General features: G+C 42.1%; 1 protein-coding gene across 1 annotated transcript; it reads left to right on the forward strand.

Annotated features, from left to right (window-relative positions):
* Positions 1-708: 708 nt before the first annotated feature.
* LRAT (lecithin retinol acyltransferase) lies at positions 709-5413 on the forward strand. Its single transcript, XM_044430831.1, has 2 exons — positions 709-1449; positions 4666-5413. The coding sequence occupies exons 1-2, from the start codon at positions 901-903 to the stop codon at positions 4816-4818; spliced, it is 702 nt and encodes a 233-aa protein (XP_044286766.1). The 5' UTR covers positions 709-900; the 3' UTR covers positions 4819-5413.
* Positions 5414-13351: the final 7938 nt, after the last annotated feature.

Here is a 13351-nt window from a genome sequence, read left to right on the forward strand (position 1 = left end):
AGGACTTGCAGACAAACTGTTACAAATGCAGTGAAAAGGCCAAGTGCTCCTTTCAAAACTGGCACATGCAAAGCCCACTTACTGTTAAGGGCCAAGCTACATTCATGCCTTTTTCAAGTTATTGATGCCTTTGGTGATCCACTTTTAGTCAACAAGTCCATATCTGTATCTTTCAATCACTACTTTGTCTTGAAATACAGGTCGTAATGAGATACAAGGTCCAGCTGATTGGTCATAAAGCAATGCACTTATCACTTGATAGTGTGGTAATATTTTCCTAACGTATTATGTGGCTGATGGAAATTACTTTTAAATACGGCAGCAATCCTCCGCAAGTATTCCTAGGGAGTAAGATTGGACTGTAAATTTGCAGACCACTTGAAGTAAATGCCACTGAAATTGCCATTATGTTATGGACACACTGAGGATTGCAGTGTTGTAAACCAGGCACCTGTGTATCTACTTGGACATAACCCTGAAGTTCATAATGTCCTTAAGTGTTTTCTCAAGTGACCTTCCATCATGGGCTGAGACACCGTTATACAACAATGTGAGTCAGAAGGCTAGTGCTTTGTCATTATCATGTACTGCCAAGATGCTTGTTTACTAAGCACTTGCAACCTGACAATGTAATGCTGGAAGCAGTATTTAGTTTAGGTTAAATTTTTGTAGTGCTTTCTGTGATTAATAAACAATTAACTCTTCTGCAAAATGTTTTCTGACACAGCTGCTTTCTGAGTAAAGGTTTATTTCACTCCACAGTACCCACCCACTTGCCTTTTTGCCAATCAAAGTTGATGGCGTTTGTGGGATAGCCCCTCTTGCCATGATAAAAAGGCAGGATGTTGAAGCAGAATGAATCAGTAGGAAGAGCAGCTGCAGCCACAGAAGAGTAAGACCATGAAAAATCCAATGTATGAAATAGCATCCCTGCTGCTGGACAAGTTTCTTCTGCTTGCCAACTTTAAACTTCTTGGTATGGGCTCCAGTGCAGAGGAGGAAGAAAAGAAAAAGCATGCTTGCTATTATGACACAACATATTTCAAGCCAGGGGATTTGCTGGAGGTGCCCCGCACCCTCTTTATTCACTTTGGCATTTACCTGGGGGACAACCGGGTGGCCCACCTTATGCCAGACATCCTACCAGCTCTTACTAGTAACCAGAAACATATCCAGAAGGTGGTGACCAATAAGAGACTCATCTTGGGTGTCATCACAAAAATGGCCAGGATTCGTGTGGATACGGTGGAGGACTTTGCTTATGGAGGCTCTATTTTGGTGAATGACATGGACAAATTTTTCAAGAACAATGTCCTGTGTAACGAGGAGGTGGTCAGTAGAGCAAAGAAGCTGGTGGGCACCACTGAATACAGCTTACTTTGGAACAATTGCGAACATTTTGTGACCTTCTGCAGATATGGGTCTTCCATCAGCTTCCAGACTGACAAGGTAAACTGCCCACTTACTTTGAGGATCAGAATGGAAGAGGGAAGGAAGGACAAGCGCACAGTGCTGTGTCTGTGTGGGGCTCAACATAGTTCAGTTTTAATATATTTATGTAAACATTTTTCCTCCTACACTTTCCTCCCCAGAACAGAAAGTGAGCTGCACAAGTATTCAGTCTTGTCTTCCCCAAATTGGCACCCTTCAGGTGTGTTGAACTGCAACTCCTATCATCCACCTACCAGTCTGGGCATTAGTATTATAGTCCAACGGCTGAAGAAAACTCTCTCTCTGTGGGTGGTAGTGGGGCTTTGTCATTTTTCTTTTGCTTTTAACCCCTAGTAGCTAACTATTAATTAAAAAAAATCTAGTTAACCATAAGAGACCATAACATCTTTCCTGTTATCTGTAAGATGTGAGTCCTGGCTTCCTTTGCTTGTCACAACAGGATTGATATCCAGATACGTAATGTGCTGCTGGAGCCAGAATCATTAAAAACTGGGCAGAGCAAGTTGTTGGCGCCAAGGAAGCACAGTGATGTTGCGGTAACTGTAACCATTCAGTTCTCCTGTCTGAACATGAACCCAGGCAGAGAACGGTCTTGTTTCAAATGCAGTTTGGCAAAGCATTCTTGCTTCCCCCTCCTTCACATTTATGTTGGAAGAGCAAATGTGATAATCAATGGTGCTTCCAAAGGAGGAGATTGTTCTCTGCTCAGAGTGCAGCAGTGTTTTCAGTTCATTCTTTAAATGTTGTGCAGTATTCCTTCAGACCCTCAAAAGTGGGCAAATCATGGCTATAGCCCTCCACTCCACTCCACTCCACCAGATCTGACATCTTGCAAGGGGCCCAATAGTTCTCCTGGGTATTTTGCTCTCAGGGCAGCTAATGGCCATGCTGAATTTGGTATTTTCCAAGTATCATTCCACCTAGCAGGCAGTGTGTCAATATAGGAGGTAAAAACCTTTCATTGTTCTGATTAGCGGCATACTAAAAGAACTTGTAAACAGCCATATGAAGCACAGCGACTCGCCACACAGCCTGAGTCCAGCCTGATTTGGTTTAAATCCATCTTTTGGGTTGGGATCTCTTTGTGGTTGGGCACATAAAAACCCTGCTTTCAGAGCTTAGCCATGCTACGGAAACAGGGCTCTACTGTCAAACGGGGAAGGTGGGAACAGGGACTAAAATTTTATTTAAAAAGTTATTAAGTTAGGTTGTACAATGTGAATTCTCTTGAACAGATATGCTTTAGTACGATAAAAGGCCTGTTTGTTTGTTTGTTTGTTTTTTAAAGCCATCTTTCCAAAAGGTGGCTTTCAACTTATGATATTTTTGATCTGGTATAGCAGCCATCTAAATCTGATGGTGCTGTTTAGGTTCTCCTCCTTAGAATACTTTGTAACTGGGGGTAGATGTATTAAGAGCAGAACTGGTCACTTTCTCCTACCATTCAAGTAAAATAAAGGCACATTTGTGCAGGGACTGAGAGTAACACAAGCAGCAGCCTCAGGTCAGCTCAAAGGTATATTTTACAAGCAGAGCTTGATGAAGTCTTCCAAAGGAAATACGTCAGATTTATTTAGGTACCAAGCAAATAATTTCTTGTAGTGGAGGCAGTGTTAATTAGAATGGAGCACAGATTAGTTCTCTGTGCTCAGTGTAGGCAGGGAACAGAGTTGGAGCTATTCTGCTTTAATTTATCTTTTTAAAAAATATTGCATCTACGTAAACTGCCAGTGAACTGATTTACAACTGCCAGGTTTCAGAGAGACAAAAACTGATTTTAATTGGCGTTACTGTTTAGCAACACTCATATAACAGAGTTTTTGTAAACTCTTTCAATAGTCTAATAAATAGCTTAGCTGGAAAGGACTCACAACTTTTAAACCCTTTAGGCCCCCTGGTTTGGTTCCTTTCTTTCTTTTTGATGTGCTTGTTTCTCTGAGAAATAGGGCAGTTGGTTCTGAAGCTTTCATTCATTCATTTTAAATACACTTTATAAAAATAAAAACCTACCACTATACTATTCACTACCTGATGACCCAGACTGGGTTGTCACTGCAGATTGGCACATTTATTTTTCATCTTCTGTCCATTTTAGTCCCACCATTGCATTCCAAACCAAGATGGATGTGCAACCAAGATAGGTTGCACATAGCAGTTTTCATCATCTTTTGCCCTGAAACCACAAACATGATTGGGGGATGTATAACTGTCAAGGCCTTTTAGATTTCTAGGCAATCAAAACTGACTTGAAAAACACCTACTCAAGGTCTCTGAAATAACACAATGCCCAGGAAAATGAGAGTGTCGTGTGCATTGCAGTACACTGGTCTTCCCCAGTCTGATGCCTTCCACTGGCTGGGAGTTCAACACACCTGGAAGGTACCAGGTTGTGGAAGGTTGTAGTACAGCACTGACAATCTCAGTGGTTTTAGAAACACATAAACCACCTGAGAGATTTGGAGTTTAGATGAAAGTGTGGCCTCTGGCGCTGGCAGTGATGTGGATTAGAGGCAAGCGTACGCCAAACTTGATGGATCTATTGTGTGTATGATGTTGCTTCTTATACACTCGATCATCCTATGCAAGTACTTAGCCAGTGCATGTGAGGACATGTATACAAGCCCCACTCCAAATGCTCCTGAGTGTGGAGCTGCCTCTAAAATCCTTTGCCCCTGTTTAAATTCTGCAGGGATGTGTTTGTCTTGCATTCATGTAATAGAGCTTTGTGGTCAAAGCAGATTGGAAGACCCAGTCATGTGGAGAACTACCAAGTGCAGGCTGAATGTGTGTAGAGGGTAATATGTTTCAAACAACAGAGCCTAGAGCTCACCCAGCATAAGGCCTGAGTTTTCGCTGAAGTCAAATGGTGCAGCTTAGAGCCCAGACAGACTTCTGCAAAGGACACAGCTATTAGTTCACCAAATCTCTTCTGCGTATATCCTGACAATGATCCTCTGAGGTCGGTTTGGAGGAGAGTAGTCACCCAGATCTAGTCCCTACTTAGCCACTGGATGATTACTCTCCTCCAAACCTACCTCACAGGATCATTGTTAGGATATACGCAGAAGAGGAGGCTCATGTAAGCCATCTTAGATTCCTCACAAGAAGAAGATTGATGATGATGATGTAAACAATATGGATATATCCTCCTTCCATGCAACTGGACGCCTCTCTTACTTTACATGCTAAAGAGTTCTGTTCTGATCTTTGCAGTTCTGCGAAACGGTGAAGATGATCATTCGGGATCAGAGGAGCGTTCTTGCTGCAGCACTGCTGGGACTGGTTTCTATATTCTGCCTGGGTCTGGCACCTTCTACCACTCTCCCTACCATCATTATTCCTTTCATTTTGTGGATGGCCGGTTAATGTTTCCCCAGAGTCTGTTGGCAGCTGTAAATAGGATGTATAATGTATTTATGAAAGCTAAAACACCTTCCCAATATTGTGTAGAGAGAAAAAATGTGACTTGCAAATGTGTACTGCTTTCAATACAACCTTGGTGGCATGCTTGGTTTAACCCAGAGTGAGGCTGCTGTGAAAAAGGCAAACTCTATGTTAGGTGTAATTAGTACAGGCATTGCAATTAAAACTATACTGCCCTTATATAAATCTATGGTGCAACTGCACTTAGAATACTGTATGCAGTTCCGCTCACTGCATCTAACAAAGATTATTGTGGAGTTTGAAAAAGTGCAAGAAAGGGCAACTTAACTAATGAAGGGACTGGAATAATTCCCCATGAAGAATGGGCACAACAACTGGGATTGTTTAGTTTAGAAAAAAGGCATCATGGTGTACAAAATGATACATGGTTGGAGAAAATGAGCAGGGAGACAGTTTTCTCCTTCATAATTAGAACCATGAGTTGTCTCATGAAGACAACTGGCAAAAGATTCAGGACAGATAAAAGCAGTATTTCTTCACACATTACAGAATTCAACTATGGAATTCACTTCCACAAAATGTACTAATGGCCACCAATTTGAATGCCTTTAGAAGGGCACTAGACAAATTCATGGATGAAAAGGCTATCACTGGTTACTAGTCTTGAAGATTGTGTGCCCCCTCCAGTATCAGGCGGTATGCATAGGTGCACCAGTTGCTGGGGAACACAGCTGGAAGTTAGTTGTTGTACATATGGTCTGCTTGTGGTTTTCCCATGGGCAGCTGGTTAGTCACTGCAGGAACAGAAAACTGTACTTGATGAAATGATGGTCTCCTATGTTCTTTTGTAATATGGTAAACAAGAGATAGCTTACTGTGTAAGCCACTGGATTTTGTGAAAATCTTTCCAGAAGGCAACTTCACTGATGGACTCATGGGGTTTTGGTATAAGCAATTGTGTATAGATGAAAATCCTAAAATCAGAAGTCTATTCTGTTGAGATTATTGAGACTAGGTGTGCTTTTGAAGCATGGCTCTATTATGAGAAGAGGCATTTTTCTTGGATGTTGAGGAAAGAGGGTACTTGAACAGAAGCAACAAACAGGTAAAGAAAATGAAAACAATCTCCTAATATGCAGGATCCTTTCCAGATCTATCGTGAAAGCTACAGTTTGTAACCTAAATACCATATACTGTTTCTAACAGGGATAAAAAAAGTCCAAGTGTGTGCTTATTTTTATGAGTCTAACAATTCTTACCAGGCTTATGACTGCTTTTCAGATTTCTGTAGGAAGTTGAATTCATCGAGCACCTTTTCTACTTAAATGACCGAAGCTCCTCTCATCCTGCCTGGGTTGGGCTCAGTGAAAAATCTGCATTTCCTCAGAGTTGTCCTTGCTATTAAACATTAGCAGATCCAATACATATTATGCCAAAAGGCTCCTGAAGGTTGACACAAGTGGCTAACAAATAACATCCATTTAGGGTACATGTTTAGGTATAAGTAAAAATACCCTACAGCTCCCAGCATTCCACATGTAGACATGTTGGGCCGTGAGACCTTTTTCTATCTAAATATGCATAGGATTGCACCCTAAGTGTCTGAGGGAAGATGAAAGGAAGCTACCTAGCTCTTTGATCTTTCTTCACAAAGAGACCAATAAGCATAGATTTCTTCTTTTTAAACTGGTTTATGACAGCTAATGGCTCTCTTAGTTGCCTTTAAAGTAGGATACATGTGTTGTCATAGTGTTCAGGTCCAGATTGCCCTCAAGCAAGATAAAACAGCCTGCCCCAGGCAGTAGATTTCAGGGTCTTGTTCAAAGGGTGGTTAATTGTTAATGGCTTTGGCTGTGGTCCTATGCACACTTATACTGGAGTGAACAGAGTCGGGTAAGAACACATAATGAGCTCTGCTGGATTGGACCAAAGGTCCACCTATTCTAGCATCCTTTTTCCCACAGTGGCCAACCAGATGCTTTTGGGAAACTCATGAGTAGGACTTAAATGCAATAGCACCCATTGCTGCCCAACAACTAGAGATTGCATATTTTCTTCATGATCTAATACTGATGATTAAACTTGACAATGTCTGCATATTTATTATAGTTCCATCTCTAAAGCAGTGGGGGAATTTGGAATTTCAGCCTCAGATACCAACCTGCCCTAGACCACTTCTGAGTGTGTCCATGTGGGAGAGCAGAAAGCTTTAAAAGTCAGTATCTCCAACCCTTACACATGTGTAAATTTCTAGATTGTCTTCTCACCATTTCCATGTGCCCCTTATGGATTCTTTGCATATTACATGGTGTGCTTTTATTTGGGGGAGAAAACATGACTGACATGCATGTTTGGTCTATGATGTATTGTGGAATGTTCTCAAGCTCTGATAAAATGACACACACACATACACACATTTTAAAAATCAACCCTTTAAAAATATAAAGCTACTGGCATACTTTACACAGTTGCTGTCCAGACAACTATAAATCACCTGCTTTGCTAGTATTCAAGGAAACAGAATGGCTTCGAGGCTTCGGCAAGGGGCGGCATAGAAATGTAATAATAATAATAATAATAATAATAATAATGGCAGAAAGTTAGACAATAAAGCATTTCTTTACCTAACAATTCCCTTTATAAATTAGGAGACAGTGAACCTCATCTTCCCCCATGGCTGACTCAAACCCATGTACAATTTATACCAATAGCACAGGGAGATCCTTGTTTGGTTAGCTGCTTAGGGACTCTCAGGACTGGAGCAGATCATATGCATACCTGGAAATTTTGTCCAAAATGAAATGTCCAGGACATGGTTGTAATTGGTTTAAAACACAAGGACATCATGTAACCTATTCATGCAAACAGCTGATGGCTGAGACTAGGCTTTCCTAACTTGATGCCTCCAGGTGGCCAACAGGATTGTAAGAATTGTATTCCCACACATGTGAAGGAAGTCAAGTTGGAAAAGGTTGGCGTACAGTTGCATGTCAATTTGTGATGGCAGTATCAGTGTAATGAATGTGTAGGCGACCTGACATCTCTTTGGACTACATCTCCTATCAGCCCCAGTCATCCTGGTCAATATTCAGGGACTATGGGAGTTATGATCAAAAATAGCTGAAGGATACTGGATTGTCTACTGCTGGTGTAATACGTACATCCACCTTACATTTAGATTATGTTGATCTGAGTGCTTGCTCCTCAGCACCCCCCCCCCCCATTTTGGCCAATGCAACTTTTCTTCCACTGTAAACTGAACCAAGCTAGCTGAAAGGTGGCCATGGTCTGGTGATCTCTCTGTGTCCAAGACTGCAGTACTTTAAAAAGTGCTTAAAATAGGCAGCTATGTGAAGAAGTTGAGCAGGCAAGGATCTGGTGTGCCTGCTATTCTGCAAGGTGGTCCATTAAAATGCATTAAAGCATCTGGACAGGAATTACTGATGTGATCACAACTTTCCTGCCTGCACAGGGGTCCAAACATTGTCAGTTGTGGGAAGGGGGCAGTGGTTTCTCAATCCTACTGTTCACTTTTTGAGATGCAGCTTCTGAATATTTCCTGCTGTGCTCAGCTCCTTCTGCATGGAAGCTTTTCTTTGCAGGATGGGAGGTGGAGAATGGACACGATTTTGCCCACCTGCTGCCTGCAAGCCACAAAGGAGCTGTGTTGATCTCTGCTTAAAGCAAAGCATTGCAGCCGCAGTGGTTTGGGGTGCAGTCTTGAAACTGCTGACTGTGGCACAAAAACACTATGCCAGTTGGGACCTCTCATACAGGGTATTCTTCCCCCTCCTCCACCATTCTCTTTAGCGTTACAGCATCAAACCATGAGAGCAGTGAGAGAAGCTTCAGTTTGCACATGCCCAAAGCAGGAGCCGTGGGAGGTGCTGCCTTTTCTTGTTAGGATACAAAGCTTTCCTCGCCAGTGGGACGAGATTTTTTCATATTATTATTCAGACAGGCTTGCAAAATGAAAGATGTTGCTGATGGTAACATGAGGTATAGGCAAGTGATACAGGGATGCAGGCAGGAAGAAAGACTGCCATCCTGAGAAGAAAGGGGGACGGGCCCTCTCTTCTTTTCCAGACTATGGGCCTGTCATCTTCTCAACAAGATAAATGGCCTCCATCAATCACTCCTGGCAGCCCTTGGAGAAGCTGGGGATCCGCTTGGCTCCTGAAACGTATTAGCCTCCAACTGGGGGACATTGTTGACCTGACAGAGGTGCTCTTTTGTGAAAGAAGTTGCTAGGATTTAATCATTTGCATAATGCTGTATTATCTTCACACAACTCAGCCCTGCTTCCTTCACTTTCCCAGATGATGGAATTAAGACCTGTAGTGAGGCATAAGCAGACCATTGTCAGCCAAATGGAAATCCAAACAAGTCTTGAAAGGAGGATAGGGCTACAGTCCCTGTAATAGGCAGTTTTCTGTAGGCATATGGTAGAATCAACATACACTACTTCATACATTTATTCACTTACACATTCATTCATTCTTCTTGTCTTTTTTCTTTTCTTTGTCCTTCTGGTGCTTGTGTACCTCATCAGGGATGGCCACCTTGGGAACATACCAAACTGACTCTGGGAGCATTCCAAGCTGTATACTTTATTTTTCAAGAAGAGAACTAGCCTAAATTCCTGCTCCAGGATGCATTTGTCTCCTGAACAGGAGCATCTATCTTGGCTGGATTAAGTCTCAATTTATTGGCCTGCATTCAGCGTGTTACCATTGTCAGAGACAAATCCAGAGCATCAACAGTGACCTTGGCAGTGGATGAAAAATAGAGCTGCAAGACATCTTGATATAGGTGACGATGCATCTGAAAGCCCTGGATGGTTTCTTCTAGGGGTACCATGTAGAGGGTAAAACTTGACTTCATTCTGAATGGAATGAAATAAAAGATACACAGGTGGTGTGTGTGACTGTCTCTTCAATACTTGTGGTTTTACATTTGGAGGACTGTTTTTTAGTTCGATCAAAGCAGGAAAGGAAGTCTTGTTTGCAGTTACCTATCTGCAAATACTAACAACTTCAATATATTTATGATGATATTTTAAATGGCTCACCCACAGGTCTTCAGAAAGCTTCTTTCCAGTGATCAGTTACCAACAAAACTTAAGTCTGTTGCCCAGTCCTATCCCATTGCAACCGAAGGCACTAATGTTTTCCTTCTGCAGTGTGACTTTTCAATAGGGGATCCAAGCAAGGGCAAAAAGGAACAAGAATTAGCACCAAATAGGGCTCCAAATAGTCTTCCCTTCAGAGGACTGATTAGGTCAGCTTTCCCCAACTTGATGTGCTCCAGATATTTGGAAGTTCAGCTCCCATCAGCCCCAGCCCATATGGCCAATGGTCAGGAATGCTAAGAATTGTTAAAACATTTGTAAGGTTCTATGTTGGTAATGCTGGATTAGGTTGTACCTAGTTTTAGCAATGAATCATCGTTCCCTTGGGCCCCTTCATTAAAATTTCTGAGTCATTTATCATCTTTGGAAGCAAGAACAATGCTATACTTTCAGGTGCTGTTCTCTGGATCTCTACTTCCTGTGAAGGGGAAGTTTTGAAGGTGCAAGCCACAGCTTCTACCACAAAAATGAATGCTAATCTATATTTTCAAAAGACAAGATTAATGGGGAGGGAAAAATAATTTCTTTTACCTTTTCCTGTTCAGGGGATACAAGATTTCAGTGAGCCATTTTTATTGACTAGAGGTAGAGTTGGTGTAATGAGAACCTTACTCTAAACAGTAATTGTCATGTTTAAGAGAAGGCTAATTTCAGAGATCTACCTGCTAAGCAATTTACTTGTTGCTTAGCAGCATTCTTTTCCAACATCCTGAAGAGTACAACATTATAATCTCTCAATTGTTAGACTAATGAAAGAACCACCATCTTCTTAAATAGTCTGGAGTTTCAGTCCAGGGCACTGACAATTGTCTCATTAATAAGGTAAAATGATCCACCTGTTTCAAGTGACAGGGTATCTGATAGCTTTGGGCTTATAGAATCATATATGCTTTTGTGTCTTTGAAACATCATTTTGTGAGCACAGTATGTTAGACACAGAAGCAGATATGGATCTAGTAGCCTCAGGATTTTCTGCTCATTATCCTGTGTATTTTATCCTGGTAGACTTCCATGCCAGCCTTCCACAGCCTGGTGTCTAGCCTGCTGTGTTGAACAGCAATTCTGGTAATTGCCAGCCAGCATGCAGAGACTTTCTTCAGTGGATCGTAAGAAACTGGGTATGATGCTATGATCCTACCCTAAAGGCTCATTGTACCAGCCTACATTTTAGGAATGTTCTTGAGCATAGCTATAGGTGCTCTCACAATGGGCTCTAACACTTCGCTGTGCTGCCTGATTCTCTCACAGGCTACTGAAACTCAGTCTACTTTTTGTTGCTTTGCACTGGACTTTTCCAGCCAATGTGATACTTGCAGGAGATTAACTTAAATTCCTTTCCATGGAATTGGGCTTAAGCCCCAATTGGATTGGGGCCACTGGTTTAATGTTAGCATACACAGTGTTCTTCCTGGTAGTAATGGTTTGTCACCTTACTGAACTGTAGAACTGAATATTATGTTCAGTCTACATAGGAAATCATGCTGCACAATAGAACTTATTTTTAATTACCCTACTGAGCATAGGAATACCTATAGACCACACCTGAGCAGATGCCTGGCACCCCCACTGATGAAGTCTTTAGGGTCCAGGCATACTGGTGTTTTGCACTGATAAACCTATGGCTCTGCTTCTCTCTGCATCAAAATAAGCATGGGGAAAAGACCCGACTCAGATCTAAGGCAGCATTGAACTAGATCCTCCAACCATTATCCACAAAAGCAAGCAACAAAAATAATTGAAGAGACCTGAGAATAGTTACTGTATTCACTCCAGCTTCTTCTGCAATTTTTTGTAGAAAATCAAACCACTCTGCATTCCCTCATCGCTCTCCCCTTAGACAGCAGCGAAACAGGGACACTGGGCTAGTCAACAATTATCTGAACTCTTGTACAGCTCTTTCTCGTATTTAAGCACTGGCCTGGCAGCCACAGGCTTGTGTTCTTCATTGCTAGACCTGAAAGCCAATGGCAGCTCTCAATAATTTCACCATATCTATCTTTGCAGTAGCTGCTCATGCTCTTCTTTTGGAACTGAGTGGGTGATCAAACTCCCAAAAGCTCCATGAGCATCACCTTATGGAAACTGAAAAACCTGCAATATACCTAGAAGCAAGTATACATGCCAGTAACTCTGACAAATTTCTACAGCTCTTTGAAGACTGTGCTTCTTAAGCTGGACTGCAGGCTACAAAGAAAAGCCTATAATCCAAGCTCTGGAGCCAAATAAGAAAACCCTATTCTGCATGTTATACAGTAACAGACAACCCAGAGAAGCTGATCTTTTGTTTCACCTAATGAATAAACCTTCCAAAGAACAGAGTAAGATATTCGTAAAACTGATAGCTATGTAAGTCACAGGGCCTGCCTTGATCAAAAATCCAAAAGTCCTCGCAGCTGAACAAAAGGAAGAAAACCTCTCTGCAGTCTCAGCAGGGGTTGTCTAGCATTGCCTAGAGGTCTCCTTTAGTAGCAGGTCAGCTGCTGTGTGATCTGGATTATTTGAGGAAACTCTGGAGGTAGTGAGCCAGAAGCCCCCCCCCCCCCCCCAGCTATAACTTTGCTGGAGTGATTTGTCTAATTATCTGTAGGAGGGAGGAACCCAAGAGGCAAAGTGTAAAGCGGCTGGCTAGCTGCAGAGATGCATGGCACAGGTACTGGACGTGGAAGTGAATCTGAATGCACAGATGAGAGAGATGGCAACATGACTCATACTGGGAGAATTTGCAGGACTGAGTAGAGCGGTAGATGATCAGAAAAAGCTCCATCCCAGTCCAAGGCCAGGAGAATTTTGATGGCATTTGCTTGCACAGACCTTGCGCGGATGACATGAGGGTGACAGGAAGGAGATGAGAGACAGTGATCTGCATAGCATTTGCACATGTTAATACACACATTGGTGCAAATTTTGAATTGTTGTTTAAATAAAAGCATTGTCCATTTTACCATATGGTGGGAGGTTGTGACCAGGTGACAGATGTGGAACCCCACAGTGAAATGATGATGATTACTGCAGTAAATGACAGCATAGAATTCCATGCAGGTGGCTGAATGGATGAGTGGGGGATGGACACTCAGTGTATGTTCTTTTGCTCCTGCAACAGAAGCCAAGTGGGCTGTCAGCTGAGGGAAGTGGTCTCTTCTGTGTCTAGCACAGATCTGTAGTGGGCTGCTGCAGAAGGGGACTTTCTGACAGAAGACTGCTAGTACGAGCAACCTTCTCAATTAGTCCACGAAAATTACTAGCTAGTAAAATGCCTTTTGCTAGAGGTGGAGGACTCACCTCCAGTGTTTGAAAAAATATTTTTATAGTTATTAACTTTTGTGGACTTATTTACAAGGTAGCTTGTATAAATTCTACACACACACAATATGAAGGATGCAATTT

The sequence above is a fragment of the Varanus komodoensis genome, unplaced genomic scaffold, assembly GCF_004798865.1.
Source record: "Varanus komodoensis strain SLA01 unplaced genomic scaffold, ASM479886v1 scaffold21, whole genome shotgun sequence".
Lineage (NCBI taxonomy): Eukaryota > Metazoa > Chordata > Lepidosauria > Squamata > Varanidae > Varanus > Varanus komodoensis.

Coding starts and splice junctions, on each gene's coding strand:
- LRAT (XM_044430831.1), top strand. CDS start 901: ATGAAAAATCCAATGTATGAAATAGCATCCCTGCTGCTGGACAAGTTT. Junction 1,450..4,665: donor TCAGCTTCCAGACTGACAAG/GTAAACTGCCCA, acceptor TGATCTTTGCAG/TTCTGCGAAACGGTGAAGAT.